Below are 21845 nucleotides of genomic sequence, written 5' to 3'. Positions count from 1 at the left end.
GGTGAGAGCGCGTGGTGAGGAGACAGATTCTCGCCACGCCACCTGGTAGGAGCGACCTGTCAGGTAGGACGCAATCCAAGCGTGGGCCGCGCCGGAGATGCCCAACTCGGAGAGGGTGGAGAGGAGGATCTGATGGTTCACAGTATCGAAGGCAGCCGATAGCTTTAGCAGTGCGGAGCGCCTCCGTGATACAGAGAAGAGCAGTCTCAGTTGAATGACTAGTCTTGAAACCTGACTGATTTGGATCAAGAAGGTCATTCTGAGAGAGATAGCGGGAGAGCTGGCCAAGGACGGCACGTTCAAGAGTTTTGGAGAGAAAAGAAAGAAGGGATACTGATCTGTAGTTGTTGACATCGGAGGGATCGAGTGTAGGTTTTTTCAGAAGGGTGCAACTCTCGCTCTCTTGAAGACGGAAGGGACGTAGCCAGCGGTCAGGGATGAGTTGATGAGCGAGGTGAGGTAAGGGAGAAGGTCTCCGGAAATGGTCTGGAGAAGAGAGGAGGGGATAGGGTCGAGCGGGCAGGTTGTTGGGCGGCCGGCCGTCACAAGACGCGAGATTTCATCTGGAGAGAGAGGGGAGAAAGAGGTCAGAGCACAGGGTAGGGCAGTGTGAGCAGAACCAGCGGTGTCGTTTGACTTAGCAAACGAGGATCTGATGTCGTCGACCTTCTTTTCAAAATGGTTGATGAAGTCATCTGCAGAGAGGGTGGAGGGTGGGGGAGGGGGAGGAGGATTCAGGAGGGAGGAGGTGGCAAACAGCTTCCTAGGGTTAGAGGCAGATGCTTGGAATTTAGAGTGGTAGAAAGTGGCTTTAGCAGCAGAGACAGAGGAGGAAAATGTAGAGAGGAGGGAGTGAAAGGATGCCAGGTCCGCAGGGAGGCGAGTTTTCCTCCATTTCCGCTCGGCTGCCCGGAGCCCTGTTCTGTGAGCTCGCAATGAGTCGTCGAGCCACGGAGCGGGAGGGGAGGATAGGGGACATAGAGAGTCAAAGGATGCAGAAAGGGAGGAGAGGAGGGTTGAGGAGGCAGAATCAGGAGATAGGTTGGAGAAGGTTTGAGCAGAGGGAAGAGATGATAGGATGGAAGAGGAGAGAGTAGCGGGGGAGAGAGAGCGAAGGTTGGGACGGCGCGATACCATCCGAGTAGGGGCAGTGTGGGAAGTGTGGGATGAGAGCGAGAGGGAAAAGGATACAAGGTAGTGGTCGGAGACTTGGAGGGGAGTTGCAATGAGGTTAGTGGAAGAACAGCATCTAGTAAAGATGAGGTCGAGCGTATTGCCTGCCTTGTGAGTAGGGGGGGAAGGTGAGAGGGTGAGGTCAAAAGAGGAGAGGAGTGGAAAGAAGGAGGCAGAGAGGAATGAGTCAAAGGTAGACATGGGGAGGTTGAAGTCGCCCAGAACTGTGAGAGGTGAGCCGTCCTCAGGAAAGGAGCTTATCAAGGCATCAAGCTCATTGATGAACTCTCCGAGGGGACCTGGAGGGCGATAAATGATAAGGATGTTAAGCTTGAAAGGGCTGGTAACTGTGACAGCATGAAATTCAAAGGAGGCGATAGACAGATGGGTAAGGGGAGAAAGAGAGAATGACCACTTGGGAGAGATGAGGATCCCGGTGCCACCACCCCGCTGACCAGAAGCTCTCGGGGTGTGCGAGAACACGTGGGCGGACGAAGAGAGAGCAGTAGGAGTAGCAGTGTTATCTGTGGTGATCCATGTTTCCGTCAGTGCCAAGAAGTCGAGGGACTGGAGGGAGACATAGGCTGAGATGAACTCTGCCTTGTTGGCCGCAGATCGGCAGCTCCAGAGGCTACCGGAGACCTGGAACTCCACGTGGGTCGTGCGCGCTGGGACCACCAGATTAGGGTGGTCGTGGCCACGCGGTGTGGAGCGTTTGTATGGTCTGTGCAGAGAGGAGAGAACAGGGATAGACAGACACATAGTTGACAGGCTACAGAAGAGGCTACGCTAATGCAAGGAGATTGGAATGACAAGTGGACTACACGTCTCGAATGTTCAGAAAGTTAAGCTTACGTAGCAAGAATCTTATTGACTAAAATGATTAAAATGATACAGTACTGCTGAAGTAGGCTAGCTGGCAGTGGCTGCGTTGTTGACTTTGTAGGCTAGCTGGCAGTGGCTGCGTTGTTGACACTACACTAATCAAGTCGTTCCGTTGAGTGTAATAGTTTCTACAGTGCTGCTATTCGGGGGCTAGCTGGCTAGCTAGCAGTGTTGATTACGTTACGTTGCGTTAAAAGAACGACAATAGCTGGCTAGCTAACCTAGAAAATCGCTCTAGACTACACAATTATCTTTGATACACAGACGGCTATGTAGCTAGCTATGTAGCTAGCTACGATCAAACAGATCAAACAAATCAAACCGTTGTGCTGTAATGAAATGAAATGAAAATGTGATACTACCTGTGGAGCGAAGCGGAATGCGACCGGGTTGTTGAGTGCGGAAGTTCTATTCAGTAGACGTTGGCTAGCTGTTGGCTAGCTCGCAGTGTCTCCTACGTTAAGGACGACAAATAGCTGGCTAGCTAACCTCGGTAAATTAAGATAATCACTCTAAGACTACACGCTCTAAACTACACAATTATCTTGGATTGAAGACAGCAAAGACAACTATGTAGCTAGCTAACACTACACTGATCAAGTCGTTCAGTTGAGTGTAATAGTTTCTACAGTGCTGCTATTCGGTAGACGGTGGACGTTTGCTAGCTGTCTAGCTGCTGGGCAGATAGCAGTGTAGACTACGTTAGGACGACGAAATACGAAGTTGCAATAGAAGTGCTGACTGTTTCACTTTGTTGTCCTCTTTCTTTTCCTTTTTCTTCTGTCCTTCTTTTGTCCTTATTTTGTCTTCCTTTTTTCTGTTAACTAGATATTTTTTGTTGTTATTCTTTGTAAGCTAGCTAGCTTCTTCCAGGAGAGTCCCTAGCAACTGCTTAGCAACAAGTAAACAATTCTGCTAGCAATTCAGCTAGCTAAGATAACTGTACAATTTTATGAAAAATAGTTACTTTTTCAAAAGCCTGTCTTTTTGGTTTGTTCCTTGTTTTGTCTTCTATTGAGTCTTGCAGTTTTCTCTTGATTTTTTTCGATGTACTTCACTCTAAAAAAACATTTAAATCTCAATATATACAGGAGCTCATTTTTCAGCAGCACTTCTCGTCAAACTGCAACACAATTTGGAGGGTATTACCGCCCGTTTTCACTGTGTGCTCTTTTTGAAGGACGGCTCTCAGGGGCCCTGGGATCCAGGGGTGTTCTGCCAGTCACTGGGATGACAACCCAACTTGGGATGGGGAGAAGTTTTAATGGGTGGAATAATGGAGAACAACTGGAGGTTTACATTTGAGCAAAACAAATATGGAGACTTCATCATTATCGTACTTATTAATGGCATGTTTACAAGCATAGGGTTAGCAATCCTACTTATCTTTTGATGTCAGGATATGTGCGCGTCACTCGAACGCAACATTTGATGGTGAACAAGAATTGGCTCTATATAGTCCTGACCTGTTTCTCTGTGTGTAGCCAAAGACAGAGGTGGTATTGGGCATTGTGATGTTTTACCAGACATTCTAACGTACCAACGTTGTAACTGAGTGCAATCCTGTCTTTGCTTGTGTGTGTGTGTGTGTGTGTGTGTGTGTGTGTGTGTGTGTGTGTGTGTGTGTGTGTGTGTGTGTGTGTGTGTGTGTGTGTGTGTGTGTGTGTGTGTGTGTGTGTGTGTGTGTGTGTGTGTGTGTGTGTAGCTAAAGACAGAGCCAGTGCTGGGTAGTGTGATGGATGGGATCAACATTAAGAGTCTGGAGGAAAGGTCTGAGGGTGACGTGGCCAGCCCATCCTCTACTGGCACACAGGTAACAGGTTACACTACACACACTACACACACACACACACACACACACACACACACACACACACACACACACACACACACACACACACACACACACACACACACACACACACACACACACACATACATACACACACAACCTCAGGTAACACTACACTCATTACACACACATAACATACAACCAATAGGTTACACTACACTATCCACAATACACACACAACCAGGGGCGACAGGGTTCAGTTCCTGGACCGACTCTCTTCTCTGTATAAATCAATGATGTCGCTCTTGCGGCTGGTGAGTCTCTGATCCACCTCTACGCAGACGACACCATTCTGTATACTTCTGTCCCTTCTTTGGACACTGTTAACAACCCTCCAGGCGAGCTTTAATGCCATACAACTCTCCTTCCGTGGCCTCCAATTGCTCTTAAATACAAGTAAAACTAAATGCATGCTCTTCAACCTATCCCTGCCTGCACCTGCCTGCCAGTCCAAGATCCCTACTCTGGACGGCTTAGAATACGTGGACAACTACAAAGACCTAGGTGTCTGGTTAGACTGTAAACTCTCCTTCCAGACCCACATCAAACATCTCCAATCCAAAGTTAAATCTAGAATTGGCTTCCTATTTCGCAACAAAGCATCCTTCACCTCATGCTGCCAAACATACCCTTGTAAAACTGACCATCCTACCAATCCTCGACTTTGGCGATGTCATTTACAAAATAGCCTCCAATACCCTACTCAACAAATTGGATGCAGTCTATCACAGTGCCATCCATTTTGTCACCAAAGACACATATACTACCCACCATTGCGACCTGTATGCTCTCGTTGGCTGGCCCTCCATGTCATCTACAAGACCCTGCTAGGTAAAGTCCCCCTTATCTCAGCTCGCTGGTCACCATAGCATCACCCACCTGTAGCACGCACTCCAGCAGGTATATCTCTCTGGTCACCCCCAAAACCAATTCCTTCTTTGGCCGCCTCTCCTTCCAGTTCTCTGCTGCCAATGACTGGAACGAACTACAAAAATCTCTGAAACTGGAAACACTTATCTCCCTCACTAGCTTTGAGCACCAGCTGTCAGAGCAGCTCACAGATTACTGCACCTGTACATAGCCCACCTATAATTTAGCCCAAACAACTACCTCTTTCCCTAATGTATTTATTTTATTTTATTCCTTTGCACCCCATTATTTTTATTTCTACTTTGCACATTCTTCCACTGCAAATCTACCATTCCAGTGTTTTACTTGCTATATTGTATTTACTTTGCCACCATGGCCTTTTTTTTTTTGCCTTTACCTCCCTTATCTCACCTTATTTGCTCACATCGTATATAGACTTGTTTTTCTACTGTATTATTGACTGTATGTTTGTTTTACTCCATGTGTAACTCTGTGCCGTTGTATGTGTCGAACTGCTTTGCCTTATCTTGGCCAGGTCGCAATTGTAAATGAGAACTTGTTTTCAATTTGCCTACCTGGTTAAATAAAGGTGAAATAAAAAAATTAAAAGGAAGCCAGTTTGGTATGGTCCGGTATGGTGTCCCAGGAAAAGAAATAGTTGGGGTACGTCATACCGGTAAAACGTGAGCCTATCACAATAATTAAAATGTAACGCCAAGAAAACTATAGGCAATTACACCATTATTTAACATTAACACATGTCAGCTGCATACAAAAATGACAACTTACTTGAAAACGGGCGGTATACCCTACAAATTGTGTTGGTGAGCCGAGACCGAGACATGTGATGCATGAATCGCTGAATGACATTACAACTTGAGGTTTTTTGTTACAGATGTCTCTTTCCATTCATCAGTTTGCGGGTGCACAGTGCACTGTTTGGATGTTGGATTTATTTTGTGAGTGGAAAAACGTGCGCGGGTAGCCAACAGGAGCGACCTTTTGAAGTGATTGTTTGACAATCAGACGAAATTCATCATGACTGGTTGTATTTATGCCACATTAAAAGGTAACGCATGATCAAAGTTGCGAAATATTTTTACTTGCCTACTAGGCCCACGGAGATTAGACTAAATCAATAGGGATTCTATATGTAATTCTATGATTAGACCCATAAAATAAAATAAAAAAAGAGTAGGTCTCTTACCGATACAGGCACACCGAGAAACCTGACTGCAGATAGGTACTGTGCTTAGCACAATAGGAGGCTGGTCCTTCTCTTGCTGGAACAAAAGCTATCCCTGCTGTGTACTGACCTGGTACCAACGATCCTGCCGTTTATGCTTGTAGAATAACCAGTCAGGGTTCAAGACGGAGGCTTGCTGCACTGCCAAAGCTGACTCTTTCTCCTCAGTTCTCATCCCCCTAGATCTATCCGCTGCCTTCGACAGCATGAACCATCATGTCCTCCTCTCCTCCCTCTCATGTCTGGGCATCTCAGGCTGCACCAAATACTCTCACCACTGGTGTCCCCCGGGGCTCAGTTCTAGGCCCATGTCTCAGCTTGGATGTCGGCCCCCCCACCTCCAGCTCAACAAGACAGAGCCGCTCTTGCTCCCGTGGGAAGGCCTGCCTGCTCCAAAACATCTACATCATGGTTGACCACTCTATGGTGTCCCCCTCCCAGAATGCAAAGAACCTTGCAAACATCAAAGTAGATACTTCCCCCGGCAGGTTTATGCTCTACAACATCCGTAGAGTACGACCCTACCTCACAAAGGAATCGGCGCAGGCCCTAATCCATGCAATTGTCATCTCCCGTCTGGACTACTGCAACTCTGTCTTGGCTGGGCTGTCAAAGCTTTCATCCACTACAAGACCATGGTGCTTGCCTATGGAGCAGCAAGCAGCAAACCCTAAACCCAACCTGAGTACTCCGTTCTGCTACCTCTGGTCTCTTGGCCCTGCCACCCCTACGGGAGGGCATCTCCCGCTCAGCCCAGCAATGGTGAAACCAGCTTCCCCCTAAAGCTAGGGTAGCTGAGTCTTCCGAAAACATCTGAAACCCTACCTTTAAAGAGTATCTAAAATTAAGATGAATGCACTAAATGCACTGGATAAGAGTGTCTGATAAATGACTAAAATGTACATATTTAATGAAGAACATAACACACAGGTAACAGGTTACACAACACACTCAATCGCACATGGTAACACTCAATCACAATTTGAAAAAATTTTGCTAACTTAATGTGTGAGATTGTCATTGTGAGAGAGAGAGAGAGAGAGAGAGAGAGAGAGAGAGAGAGAGAGAGAGAGAGAGAGAGAGAGAGAGAGAGAGAGAGAGAGAGAGAGAGAGAGAGAGAGAGAGAGAGAGAGAGAGAGAGAGAGAGAGATTGTGTGTATGCATGTGTGTGTGTGCTATGTGTTTCAACAACTGTTTCAACTATGTGTATTTAATGTTGCTCATCTGAGAACTGCCCATGTACTTCCTGTTGTGTTGAACCCTGACTTCTAACCAATGACCCGTGACCATTGACCTTTACCCAGGATCCTCTGATGGGTCTGCTGGAGGGGCGGGAGGATCTGGATAAGGAGGATAAACCGGAACCAGAGGCCATCTATGAGACCAACTGCCACTGGGAGAGCTGCAGCAAGGAGTTTGACACGCAGGAGCAGCTAGTCCACGTGAGTATGGACAGGACAGGAGGCTTTCCTGACTACGTGACTTGGCCTGGATAAACTCGGAGCCCCCGGCACTAGTTAGGGCCCAGAGTTTTTCTGGTCAGGTCATGGAGGAAAAAGTATTGTGGCCTTACATATACACACTGTATGAAAGAAGGGAAAGGAAGGGAACCATTGGTTTGAGTCTGTCTCGAGTAGCGGTCTCCAACTATGGTCCAAAACACAGGGTCCGTGTAAATCAACAATAACATTCCTTTGTCTTCAACAGCACATAAACAACGAGCACATCCATGGAGAGAAGAAGGAGTTTGTGTGCCACTGGCAGGAGTGTTCCAGGGAGCAGAGACCTTTCAAGGCCCAGTACATGCTGGTGGTTCACATGCGCAGGCACACAGGAGAGAAACCTCATAAGTGTACTGTGAGTATACTACAGTATCCTGATCGCTCTCTCGCAAACTGAGCTTTGAAATTGATTGTTGAATGAATTCAAATTCAGTTTAGACTCAAATTTCAAATTCATCAAATAATGAATTTCATAGATCAGTTTGAGAGAGAAACACAGTATAGGTAGTATACTCACAGTGCATGTATGTGGCTTTAATCGAAATGTGCTACCCGACAGTGATTACATCAGACCTTGTCTTTCAGTCTACATTACATATTGGTATTTGTACAGTATGTGTGTTTCAGTTTGAGCTGTGTTATGTGTGTTTCAGTTTGAGGGCTGTAATAAGATGTGCGTCTATAGTTTCAGTTTGAGGGATATTATAAAATGTATTCGGAAGGTATTCAGACCCCCCCCTTGACTTTTCCACACTTTGTTACGTTACAGTCTTATTCTAAAATGGATTCAATTGTTTTTTTCCCCTCATCAATGTTTATTTTTCTCACACAATAATGACAAAGCAAAACATATATATATATATATATATATTATGCAAATGAATTAAAACATTTAAACTGAAATATTAAATATTAAAAGTATTCAGACTCTTTACTCAGTACTTTGTTTAAGCACCTTTGGCAGCGATTACGGCCTCAAGTCTTCTTGGGTATGACGCTACAAGCTTGGCTCACCTTTATTTGGGGCGTATCTCCCATTCTTCTCTGCATATCCTCTCAAGCTGTGTCAGGTTGGATGGGGAGCGTCGCTGCACAGTTATTTTGATCGGGTGCTCTGACAGGGCCACTCAAGGACATTCAGAGACTTGTCATTCAGAGACTTGGACGGTGAACCTTCGCCCCAGTCTGAGATCCTGAGCGCTCTGGAGCAGGTTTTCATCAAGGATCTCTGTACTTTGCTCCATTCATCTTTCCCTCGATCCTGATTCGTCTCCCAGTCCCTGCCTCCATGCTTCAGTCGGGATGGTGCCAGGTTTCCTTCAGACGTGACGCTTGGCATTCAGGCCAAAGAGTTCGATCTTGATCAGACCAGAGAATTTTGTTTTGCATGGTCTGGGAGTCCTTTAGGTGCCTTTTGAAAAACTCCAAGCGGGCTGTCTTTTACTGAGGAGTGGCTTCCGTCTGGCCACTCTACCATAAAGGCCTGATTGGTGGAGTGCTGCAAAGATGGTTGTCCTTCTGGAAGGTTCTCCCATCTCCACAGAGGAACTCTGGAACTCTCTCTTAGAGTGATCATCGGGTTCTTGGTCACCTCCCTGAACAAGGCCCTTCTCCCTCGACGGCTCTATTTGGCCAGGCAGCCAGCTCTAGAAAGAGTCTTGGTTGTTTCAAACTTCTTCCCTTTAAGAATACTGGAGGCCACTGTGTTCTTGGGGACCTTCAATGCTGCAGAAATGTTTTGGTACCCTTCCCCAGATCTATGCCTCGACACAATCCTGTCTCGGAGCTCTATGGACAGTTCCTTCGACCTCATGGCTTGGTTTATGCTCTGACATGCATTGTCTACTGTGGGATCTTATATAGGCAGCTTTTCATTTTGTTTTCATTTTGTCATTATGGGGTATTGTGTGTAGATTGATGAGGGGGGGAATCAATTGTAGAATAAGGCTGTAACATAACAAAATGTGGATAAAGGTAAGGGGTCTGAACACTTTCCTAATGTACTGTATGATTGAGCTGTGTTGTAATGTGTTATGTGTGTTTGTTTGATGGTTATTATAAAACAATGTTAACCTCTGTTTCAGTTTGTGGGCTGTAATAAGGCCTACTCTTAGTATGGGTCTTGTGTGTTTCAGTTTGAGCTGTGTTATAATGCGTTATGTGTGTTTCAGTTTGAGGGCTGTAATAAGGCCTACTCTTAGTATGGGTCTTGTGTGTTTCAGTTTGAGCTGTGTTATAATGCGTTATGTGTTGTTTCAGTTTGAGGGCTGTAATAAGGCCTACTCTTAGTATGGGTCTTGTGTGTTTCAGTTTGAGCTGTGTTATAATGCGTTATGTGTGTTTCAGTTTGAGGGCTGTAATAAGGCCTACTCTTAGTATGGGTCTTGTGTGTTTCAGTTTGAGCTGTGTTATAATGCGTTATGTGTGTTTCAGTTTGAGGGCTGTAATAAGGCCTACTCTTAGTATGGGTCTTGTGTGTTTCAGTTTGAGCTGTGTTATAATGCGTTATGTGTGTTTCAGTTTGAGGGCTGTAATAAGGCCTACTCTTAGTATGGGTCTTGTGTGTTTCAGTTTGAGCTGTGTTATAATGCGTTATGTGTGTTTCAGTTTGAGGGCTGTAATAAGGCCTACTCTTAGTATGGGTCTTGTGTGTTTCAGTTTGAGCTGTGTTATAATGCGTTATGTGTTGTTTCAGTTTGAGGGCTGTAATAAGATCTACTCTTAGTATGGGTCTCGTGTGTTTCAGTTTGAGCTGTGTTGTAATGCGTTATGTGTTGTTTCAGTTTGAGGGCTGTAATAAGGCCTACTTTTAGTATGGGTCTTGTGTGTTTCAGTTTGAGCTGTGTTGTAATGCGTTATGTGTTGTTTCAGTTTGAGGGCTGTAATAAGATCTACTCTTAGTATGGGTCTCGTGTGTTTCAGTTTGAGCTGTGTTGTAATGCGTTATGTGTTGTTTCAGTTTGAGGGCTGTAATAAGATCTACTCTTAGTATGGGTCTCGTGTGTTTCAGTTTGAGCTGTGTTGTAATGCGTTATGTGTTGTTTCAGTTTGAGGGCTGTAATAAGGCCTACTTTTAGTATGGGTCTTGTGTGTTTCAGTTTGAGCTGTTTTGTAATGCGTTATGTGTGTTTCAGTTTGAGGGCTGTAATAAGGCCTACTCTTAGTATGGGTCTTGTGTGTTTCAGTTTGAGCTGTGTTATAATGCGTTATGTGTGTTTCAGTTTGAGGGCTGTAATAAGGCCTACTTTTAGTATGGGTCTTGTGTGTTTCAGTTTGAGCTGTGTTATAATGCGTTATGTGTGTTTCAGTTTGTGGGCTGTAATAAGGCCTACTCTTAGTATGGGTCTCGTGTGTTTCAGTTTGAGCTGTGTTATAATGCGTTATGTGTTGTTTCAGTTTGAGGGCTGTAATAAGGCCTACTTTTAGTATGGGTCTTGTGTGTTTCAGTTTGAGCTGTGTTATAATGCGTTATGTGTTGTTTCAGTTTGAGCTGTGTTATAATGCGTTATGTGTTGTTTCAGTTTGAGGGCTGTAATAAGGCCTACTTTTAGTATGGGTCTTGTGTGTTTCAGTTTGAGCTGTGTTATAATGCGTTATGTGTTGTTTCAGTTTGAGGGCTGTAATAAGGCCTACTCTTAGTATGGGTCTTGTGTGTTTCAGTTTGAGCTGTGTTATAATGCGTTATGTGTTGTTTCAGTTTGAGGGCTGTAATAAGGCCTACTCTCGCCTGGAGAACCTGAAGACCCACCTGCGGTCTCATACAGGGGAGAAGCCGTATGTCTGTGAACACGAGGGATGCAACAAAGCCTTCTCCAACGCCTCAGACAGAGCCAAGCACCAGAACCGCACACACTCCAACGAGGTACAATCAATCAACCAATCACTCAGTCAATCAATCACACTATCTCCAACTGCTGACATCATCACCTGCTTAAAGGGATTGTTCACTCAAATTATAGCTTTAAATGGTTTTATGAATAGCTAGTGAATGATCTATTAGCATCGATTACATTGAAATCTATGATTTATCTCACAGACTTATCTTATGTTTTGACATCATGGGAGACTATTTGAAAGATGGATGGCATAAGAAATAACTTAAAATACCTACAAATGTCTGACATCTACCTATAATAATAATAATAATAATAACCTGAATTCTTTCCATGTCCAATCATGTTGTGTCTTCCTGTCCCACTACAGAAGCCGTACGTGTGTAAGATCCCCGGGTGTACGAAACGCTACACAGACCCCAGCTCTCTGCGGAAGCACGTGAAGACAGTCCACGGCCCTGAGGCTCACATCACTAAGAAGCACCGAGGGGACACTGGGCCCCGGCCGCCTGGCTCGTCACTGACCCCTGGTGGACAGTCTGGTGAACTGCTGCTGGAGAAAGAGGAGACGAGACACAGGGAGGACTGCAAACTGCTGGCGCCTGAATCTGCTCTGGTGAGTGAGGGAAGGAGAAGACGGCTCATAATAATGGCTGGAACGGAGCAAATGGAATGGCATCAAACACATCGAAACCATGTCTTTTTTGTATTTGATACCATTCCACTCCAGCCATTACCACAACCTTGTTCTCCCCAATTAAGGTGCTACCAACCTCCTGTGATTTAGACTGGAGAGCTGAGAATGAAATCATCTTCTGACTCAACACCTGCCCTCTTTGCTGTCCAGCTGCTATAGAGTTCTTCCAAACGTATTAAGCTACATTATCATCTCTCTTTCTTCCAGAAGTCTCAGCCCAGTCCGGGTGGCCAGTCGTCCTGCAGTAGCGAGCGTTCTCCACTGGGGAGCGCGAACAACAACGACAGTGGTGTGGAGATGAACCTGAACGCAGCAGGGAGTCTGGAGGACCTGACCGCTCTGGAGGACGGAGGGGCGGGCGGAGGAGGGGAAGCTGGGGGAAGAGGGCAGGGCATGGTAGGGATGGGGGGCACGTCGTCTCAGGCCCTAAAGAGACTAGAGAACCTGAAGATAGACAAGCTGAAACAGATCAGAAGGCCCACTCCACCCGGACGCTGTGGTAGGAGTAGCAAGCTACCAGCACTCCCAGGTTTGTAAAGTCGCTTATATAGATGAAAAACTATGGTTGAACCAGTGATTTTAAACCTGGTCCTTGTCTATAGAGGACCATTTACCTAAAATCAGACCTGGGAGTAAGATGCTTAGCTTGGATTCAGTTCACAATACTTATGCTTTCCTCTTGAACAACCCTTTAAGAGTATGGCTAACTAAAATGTATGTGTTACCCTTCCAAGGAGCTTATCATATAAACTACAATGCGAAAAGTACGGTTGATTTCACTCGTAATCGTGTCCAGCACAGGTAACAGCCGTTTTACAGTCTTTCTTTAGTTTTTCATTCTTACTCTTCCCAATTCACTTAAACTGTATTTCTTTATTTCCCATGGGCTTCACCAGAGTACCCCCTAGTGGCTGGAATACAACTGTATTAAGCCCCTTACAACACCCCCCTGCAAAAACTAAATGTTGTCCCAAACATTTCACTGGCCTCAAAACAAACAGAAGATGTGAGTACTGGTCATGAGAACAACGGCGAAAAACTGGCTTCACAGCCATATAACTATCTAGACATGTCCAGTCTGCCTTTATGTGCAAAGACGAAACCCCCACTGTGATTAGTAAAGGTAAACAAGAAAATATATACACATCACAACCTTTCTAGTTGGTATCCTGATAAGAGCTTGGCAGCCCTAAAGTGTCATAGGTTAGAATGTCTCTGGGCCTCCTCTGCCGGGCTGAACGGCGGGGCAAGGTCATGGGTGACCCCAATTAATCAGTGTCCACTTCATCATGAGTCCTCAGCTGTTTCCATATTTACCCCTGTCCTCTCCGGGCTCTTTTTGAGGACTGGCACTCCTTCATAGTGAGGTTTCTATCAGTCTGACCCCGTTCCTCACTATTATCTGGTACTAGTTGTGTGCTACTCTGTCTGCTTTCTTCATCCCTACGTGGCCTATTGATGAATACTGGATAAGAATCCTCATCTGAGCTCTCAGACTCAGCGCTCTCCCAATTTTGCTGCTTTTGCTGGGGTGGTTCCCTTCTCCACAGACCTCTACTGGGTGTTTCAACAGGTTACTCAAATGGTAGGGAATTACATGACATGAGCATATTGCGATGCAGAACCCTGGCCCTGCCTGTACCACTCTCAGGTTTTACCTCATAGACAGGGCTGTCATCACCTTTCCTGGTTACCACCACATGTATTTGGTCTTCCCAGTGTGATCTTAGTTTTCCCGTCCCCCCACGTTCTGACATGTTCCTCACCAGTACACGATCCCCTGAGACCAGAAACGAACTCATTTTCTTTCCGATCGTAGTAGGCTTTTCCCTTTGCTGTTGACTTCTCCATGTCTCTACTGGTGATGTCATAGGCTTCAGCCATCTGTTGCTGCCACTTCTTAGCTCAATCCTGGTATGATTTCTCCTGTTCCTTTATCTGTAACCCAAAGACAAGGTCAACAGGTAGCAGTGGAGCCCTTCCAAGTAGCAGGAAATACGGTGAGAACCCAGGAGCATCACTGGTGGTACAGTTATATGCATGAATAACATTGTTCAGATAATCACCCCAGCTGGCCTTTTTCTCTTCATCTAGTGTGCGCAACATTGACAACAGTGTACGGTTAAATCTCTCCACCGGATTCCCCTGTGGATGATATGGAGAGGTTCTGGAATTGGCTATTCCCGTACAGTTCTGCAAGGCTCTGAATAACTGATTTTCAAGCTCTCTTCCCTGATCGTGATGGATTTCTAACACAAAGCCAAACTTTGGGAAAAAATAACCGAAAAGCTTTTTTGCTGCAGTTTTCCCTGACTTATTTCTGGTGGGGTAGGCTTGTGCAAATTTTGTAAAGTTATCTAAAATAACTCAAATGTACTCGTAGCCCCCTCTCCTTTTCTCCAAATGCACATAGTCAATTGAAATCATCTGGAAAGGAGCTGTAGCTCGTACATGTTGCATTGGGGCCCTAGTTATTACACTGGGTTTATTTTGTTTGATACACTTACACACTTTGGTGTTCAATGCCATGTTGCATTCTCGTGCTAAGCGTTGTCGTGCTAAGCGTTCTCGTGCTAAGCGTTCTCGTGCTAAGTTCAACGCACTTTCTGTTCCTAGATGGGCCATTTCAGTGTGTAAGTACTTGTGAATCAGTGTTCTATACTGACTTGGTACCTCAACTTGTGTCCTTTTTGCTGTTTTCCTTTGTAATAATCCATCCGCTGAGACATGGAGCCTGTTCTACTCTTGCAGTAACTGTTTGACTGTATGACTCTTGTTGACATTCTGTTGGTTTAGGCTTAGTCCTTTGACTTGTCAGTTCCAAGATTCTCCGTACTGCCGCATCCTTTAACTGAGCCTGCATGATATCGTGTGGAGACAGTTGGTCTGTAACTGTCCCCCCCCCCACCATGACAGCTCATCTTGCACTGATGGCCTTAGTGTGACCGCGGATATCCACGTTTCACAGTCATTCCATTGTCTCTGAACATTATTGAGTGTTGCTTTTACCATCTCAAGTGAGTGTTTCTCTGTGCGTTCTTCCATGTAATGTTCAGCATGCAAAGGAGAGCGGGACAGAACATCTTCACCTTTCCAGGAAGATACTTCAGTGTGAGATTCAAGTCGGACAGCGATGGCCGGTGGCATTCAGTCTCGCTGTAGTTAGAGCACATGTCAAGGGGTTATTATCACTGGACACTGTCGCAGAGGGAGCATAAAATAAGGCATCTCGGAACCACTCAGTCACTGCCCATTTGAGGGCCAATAATTCCAGTTTCCCTGAGCGAAGGTGATAGTTTCTCTCTGCTTGAGTCAGGGTGCGGGAGCCATATCCAATGACTCTCAGATTGCCAATTTGTCGTTGGTATAAAACCCCTCCCAATCCCTCTTTGGAGGCATCACCATGCAGGATAAAAGGGTCCTTGAAATCTGGGTGGGCAAGCACAGGTGGATTAGTCAACACACTCTCCAAGTGTGTAATGCTCTCTGGTGAGCATCCTCCCATATAACTTTCTGGTGGGGCAGAGCCTGTCCCGACTGCATTGGTCCTTCGCTTCCCGGATGCCGGCGTCTCCGACTTCACTGCTAGTAAGTCATAGAGACATTTAGCATGTTGTGAAAAGTTTTGTACATAACCCCTATAGTACCCTAGAAACCCCAGTAGTTTCCTGAGCTCTCTCACGTTTGTTGGTGGCCTGTTTACCAGTTCTTGCACTACTACAATTTCTTTAACATCCATTCTGTAAACCCTCAGCAGAAATTATTTTTCCTAAATAACGGACCACATTCTTGAATAGGTCACACTTATCAGCCCTGAGTTTAATACCCCGTTTATTTTGCTGCCTGAGAACCTGACGGACATCTTCCCCATGTTGTTCAAATGACTGACTAAAAATAAGAACGTCATCCAAACATGGGAATACAGATTGATTCTACCTCTTATCCCCTCTAAACCTTCCTCCATGCTTCGTTGGAAGGCAGAGGGACTGCTTGATAAGCCAAAGGGAATTCTATTCCATTCATATAAGGCCCAGGGGGTACAGAAGGCACTGTATTTTCTGGACTCCTCTCCCACAAAGCCGTGGTGGTCTGCCTTTCCGTAAACCATGAGTTCCCTCCCAAACCATCAAGTATTTCCTGTATACGGCGGTATGGGATACCTGTCCAGAACAGTCTTCCTGTTCAATCCCATGTAATCAACACAAAGTCTTAAACTCCCATCCTTTTTTCATACGCGGACCAAAGGTGTGAAGTTGACTTCCTGATAAAGTTTTTGTTCAGGAGCCCCTGAAGGTGGCTTTTCACCTCAGCATACAAGGGGCGTGGCACACCGTTGTCTCTCTTTGCCACGGGTATGTTATCAGTCAATGTTATCTCCATTCTGAGATTTTCAATACACCCTGTCCATGTCGTCTTTGGCGAAAACAGCTGATTCCTCTCTGAGCATCCGTTTGACTAATTCTTGTTGCTCTTGGCTCAAGTGCTGATCCTCTACAGGTGGGTCCTACCACTCTATTTGACCGTTGTCAGAGCCAGGCTCCGGTGGGGATCTGTCCTGAACCTGTGCTACAGTAACCTTTTCTCCACTGGGCACAGGAACCGGGTGACATGCTACTACTCTCTGTAATGTCCCTATCACTGTTTGTCTTGGTAAGGTAATGTCATGTTTGGTAGTATTCACTACTGCAATGTCAACTTTTCGAGATGGCTGTTTTGATGTTTTCACGACCTGGCTTTCTAGGTCCAGGCCCCAGATCACTCTCACGTCCGGTTCAAATAACACAATTTCATCACTGAAGGGAGCCCCTCTTGGGATACAGGGATGAATCCATTTTGTTTGTCCACCTGGAATGACAACGTCTGCCTGCTGTAAGCAACATTCCTCCGTGTACTCTGAGTGCTGAAGCAGATTGAGTAGAGTCTTTGCCTTTCCCTGTCCTAGCTTAAGTTCTCCAGTCTTTCATTTGTGACTAATATCGGAACCCTCAACTGTTTTCCTGTAATATCATATAAACTACAACCCGAAAAGTACGGTTTACTTCACTTGTAATCATGTCAGCACAGGTAACAGCTGTTTACAGTCTTTCTTTCGTTTTTCGTTCTTACTCTTCCCAATTCACTTAAACTATATTTCTTTATTTCCAATGGGCTTCAACAGAGTACCCCCTAGTGGCTGGAATACTACTGTATTAAGCCCCTTACATATGCACTACAGTATATAGATGCAAAAAATGTCATTCTCTCTCAAATTGTAGCAGTATTTTCTGTGCCAGGTTCAATACCTGATGATTCTCATCCTGTATTGTTTCTCTAGGTTGTCCAGGAGAGATGATGGGAGGGATGTGTACTCCCTCGCCCCTCCTCTCCAACCGGCGCGTCATGGAACTGTCCAATCACGAGCTGGGCGGCGGACCCTCTGGCATGCCCCCCCCTATCAGTGACCGGAGGGGGAGTGGCACCAGCAGCCTGAGCTCTGCCTACACAGTGAGCCGTCGTTCTTCCATGGTGTCCCCCTACCTCTCCAGCCGGCGCTCGAGCGAGGTCTCCCAGTTAGGAGGAGGTGGAGGAGGTAATATTTGTGTTTTGCAACTGTCTTCTTTTAATCATGACATGTTATTTGTTTACCCTTGGAGGACCACTTTGTAAAGAACTGTTTTAATTCATGTTTTTAAAGAGATTCTCTTGTACTTTTGTATACTTTTTAGCCAGTAGTTCTGAAAGTAGTACTCATGAGCCAAAATGTGTCTCCCGGGGGGATATATGTGCAGATACAGTACCAGTCAAAAGTTTGGACACACCTACTCATTCAAGTTTTTTTTTAATGTTTACTATTTTCTACAGGGGGGCTGAAGCTCATTGGCTAGAACTTGTGCTTTTTACATTGGATAAAAGTAGAGACACAGAGCTAGAAAATGGTATATGATACACTACAGTTGAGGAACAATGGGAAAGTAATTCTGCTTTGGAACTTTATAAACATGTAACCTCAATTTTGAGAAAATAGCCCTTGAATGTTTTGGTACACCTAATGGACAGGTCTTCTTTGTCTACACCCATTCAGCATCGTTCATACCCTCTAAAGCCTTAGCCCCACCCATCTCTTTAAGGATTCACATGTAAGGCTGTGTACTAAACAACCAAAGTTTCAAGACTAAAGCCTGGTTTATACTACGGGTGTGTTCGTACATTTAATCTGGAGTGCCAGAGTGTGCTCAGAGTGCCCTCTGGATGTTCCTAAACCCAGAGCGTTGTCAGATTGTCAATTCGTCAATTGTCAATTCGTAATACTGAAATCGTTACTTGCATAGTGCAGTCTTTTGTTCAGTCAATGAACCATAATCCCAACTCATAACGTTACTACCTTGCATGAATCTGGAGGTCAGGGTCACCTCCCTGACCAAGGCCCTTCTCCCCCAATTGCTCAGTTTGGCCGGGCTGCCAGCTCTTGAAAGAGCCTTGGTTCTCCAAAACGTCTTCCATTTAAGAATGATGGAGGCCACTGTGTTCCTGGGGACCTTCAATGCTGCAGAAATGTTTTGGTATCCTTCCCCAGATCTGTGCCTGGACACAATCCTGTCTCGGAGTTCTACAGAGAATTCCTTCGACCTCATGGCTTGGTTTTTGCTCTGACATGCACTGCCAACTGTGGGATCTTATCTTACATGTGTGTGCCTTTCCAAATCATGTCCAATCACTTGAATTTACCAAAGGGTTAGGGTTAGGGTTAGAAACTGCATCTCCATCTGTAGAACTCCTTGAGTGGTCTGGACCTGGCTTCTCTCTACACAGGGCTCTGTACCTCCATCCATTCTACAATCAAGTTGTAGAAACATCTCAATGATGATCAATGGAAACAGGTTGCACCTGAGCTCAATTTTGAGTCTCATAGCAAAATACTTATGTAAATAAAGGTATTTTTGTTATTATTTTTTTAATGTGCAAAAATGTCTAAAACCTGTTTTCGCTTTGTCATAATGGGGTATTGTGTGTAGATGGATTAGGGAAAAATAATTGAATACATTTTAGAATAAGGCTGTAACTTAACAAAATGTGGAAACAGTCAAGGGGTCTGAATACTTTCTGATTGCACTGTAACTAAAACATGCACTATTAGTATTGCAATATACTGCTACTAGTACTTCTGGGCTATTTACTAATAATACTACTACTATCTAGTCTCCCACTGAAGGCTCCAATCAATTATCTAGAAAACACTACTACACCAGCCTAAGTTTTTCAACACAAACTAACTTCTAAACTTCTTCCACTAGACGCACCATTATTTCTCTCCCCAAATGATAGCTTAACACTTTTCTAATTCCTTATGAGTAAAAGTATAGTTATATGCACTCTAATATGTGTTCGAACTACCCCATACTCCAAAGTAATAAGGTTTATATAGTAGTCGATCAACGTAATCAGACCAGATATATTTATTGATATGTTAACCTTTGACCATATTTTCACTTCTTCAGTAAAAAAATGTAAACTTCCTCCACTACCGCAAAAATACTTTGAAAGAGCTGAAGCAAGTCCCACAATTGTTCTTAATGGAAAATGACCTTCTAGTTTAGTTTAATAACTCAATTTCTAATTCAATTTAAGGGTTCCTGGGTCCTGACCAGGGAGGAGGTGACCCCCTTTCCCCTGAGACCAGCCGTCGAAGAGGGCTCTGCCATGGTGTTGGAGGGGGAGGAGGGTTGCCAGGTTTGCCTTGTCTAACACCCGCTCAGCAATACAGCCTGAAGGCTAAGTATGCAGCAGCAACTGGTGGCCCACCCCCTACCCCGCTGTCCAGTATGGAACAGGGAGCAGGGACACCCGGGAGACGAGGAGTGCTCCTCAGCGAGTATCAGGTGCAGACTTATCTTGTTAGTTTGGTTTTTAATTAGTCTGGCTTGGGTTGCAAAATTCTGGTAACTTTCTCAAAATGTCCAGCTTTTCTGAATTCTGGAAATTTTGCAACTCCCAATATGGTTAGTTTTGTATTCTTTTGAATATCTTATTCCTATGTATTTTTTTTAGCATTCTTTGCTTTTATTTATTTTATTATGGACAGCAACTTGAGTTGGAGGCAGGTAGCCTAGCGGTTAGGAGTGTTGGCCCAGTAACTGATAGGTGAAGAATTTGTCTATGTGCCCTTGAGCAAGGCACTTAACCCTAATTGCTCCTGTAAGTCGATCCTGATAAGAGCATCTGGTAAATGACTAAAATGTAAATGTATGAAATGTGCTATCCAATTATTATTATCCCCAGGGTCAGCCGCTACCTGCGTTCCTGCAGCAGGGGGGTCAGAGGAGACACAGTGCCAACACGGGGGAGTATGGCACTGGGGTCATCTACCCGCACCAAACCCCAGGGAATGCCACCCGGCGTGCCAGCGACCCTGTCCGCTCCACCGGCGACCCACAGGCCCTTCCCAAGGTTGTCGTTGTTCTTGGTAGAAGTAGTAGATTCAATTACTAAGACTGCTTTATTGTTGTTGCTAGCTATATGTATTTGAGTATTTACACTTTTTAAATAAATGTTGATTTGATTTTGTTTCCCAAGGTGCAACGCTTCAACAGCCTGAATAATGTGGCCATGATGGGCCGGAGGAACGCCCTGCAGCATTGTGGGTCAGACGCCAACATCGCACGCCACATGTATTCGCCGCGGCCACCCAGCATTACAGAGAATGTCATGATGGAGGCCATGGCTACAGACTACCATGGAGGAACCATGGATGCCAGGAACCACTGCATGATGCTTTCCCCAGGAGAGAGAGGCTTCCTGGGCTACCAGTCCCACCACATGGGGGGTCCCACCAGCTTGTTATCACCCAGCCACGACAGCCTGGGATGCCCAGAGCAGGGCTACCAGACACAGGGACAGATGTTCATGCAGGGTGGGAACTACCAGGGCACCTCCAGAGGACCAGGTCAGGGCCAGGTGGGACAGGGGGGACCCATTCACCCAGAGGGGATGTCCAACATCTTGCTGCAGCAGGCTGAGTACAGTATGAGTACCTGCCAGCTTAGTCCCTCTGGGCCACACTACCCCAGCCTGGACCAAGGTGGCCCCGATGGAGGTACAGGGGCCTGGGTAGAGAGCAGCCAGGTCCAGACCACTCATGGAGTTCTTCAGACGGAGATGCAGTATCAGGACCAGGGCTCTATGCAGGGCCAGACACTGGGTCTGTACACCCAAGAGCCTGATGGCGGACACAAACTGATCATCAAACCAGAACAGCAGCAGTACCACCCAGCCCTAGCCAACCCAGATGCCTGCCAGAAGCAACTCCACCAACACCAGCAGCAGAGGCCCCATCCAGGGCAGACACCCATGCCCATGCGACCCGTGTCCTCCCAGAGCAGTTACCCCCAGCAAGGGCAGCCTGGCCAGGGCATGATGAGGACCACCAACCCCAGCTGTGACTTCCATGGAGGAGGCATGGAGAACCAGAACCAGGCCTCCATGCAGCAAGGGAAGCAGCAGGGTTCCTTCCCCCAAAGCGGCGGCATCAGCCTGGGGTCGGCTGCGCTGGGTGCTGGGGGTCGCTCCCAGACACCCATGATGCAGGTGAAGGAGATGATGGTGAGGAACTATGTGCAGTCGCAGCAGGCTCTGATGTGGGGTCAGGAGCAGGACCAGAGGGGGATAGGAGTGGATGGGAAACCTCTTCCTCTGTCAGACAGCATGGACATGTCAGGACAGCAGGTGACTTGTTTTCCCTCTCCCTTTTTCTTCTGCTCTTTGTTCCCCCTCTTTTTGTAAAGTGTTTTGTGACATTTTCAAAGAAATTTCC

General features: G+C 45.8%; 1 protein-coding gene across 1 annotated transcript in view; it reads left to right on the top strand.

The window, feature by feature from the left end:
• LOC118399825 (zinc finger protein GLI1) overlaps positions 1 to 21845 on the top strand; it is a 121507-nt gene that overhangs the window by 92987 nt on the left and 6675 nt on the right. The window contains exons 7-16 of the mRNA XM_052473184.1: positions 3764 to 3871; positions 7331 to 7468; positions 7734 to 7883; positions 11226 to 11390; positions 11732 to 11977; positions 12266 to 12587; positions 17373 to 17627; positions 19664 to 19914; positions 20315 to 20482; positions 20609 to 21757. Coding sequence (XP_052329144.1) covers positions 3764 to 3871; positions 7331 to 7468; positions 7734 to 7883; positions 11226 to 11390; positions 11732 to 11977; positions 12266 to 12587; positions 17373 to 17627; positions 19664 to 19914; positions 20315 to 20482; positions 20609 to 21757 — 2952 coding nt within the window. The remainder of the gene's footprint in view (positions 1 to 3763; positions 3872 to 7330; positions 7469 to 7733; positions 7884 to 11225; positions 11391 to 11731; positions 11978 to 12265; positions 12588 to 17372; positions 17628 to 19663; positions 19915 to 20314; positions 20483 to 20608; positions 21758 to 21845) is intronic.

Source organism: Oncorhynchus keta, chromosome 21, assembly GCF_023373465.1.
Source record: "Oncorhynchus keta strain PuntledgeMale-10-30-2019 chromosome 21, Oket_V2, whole genome shotgun sequence".
Classification (NCBI taxonomy): domain Eukaryota; kingdom Metazoa; phylum Chordata; class Actinopteri; order Salmoniformes; family Salmonidae; genus Oncorhynchus; species Oncorhynchus keta.
Note: the sequence above shows the minus strand (reverse complement) of the source record. Positions and strands in the feature narration are given on the sequence as shown.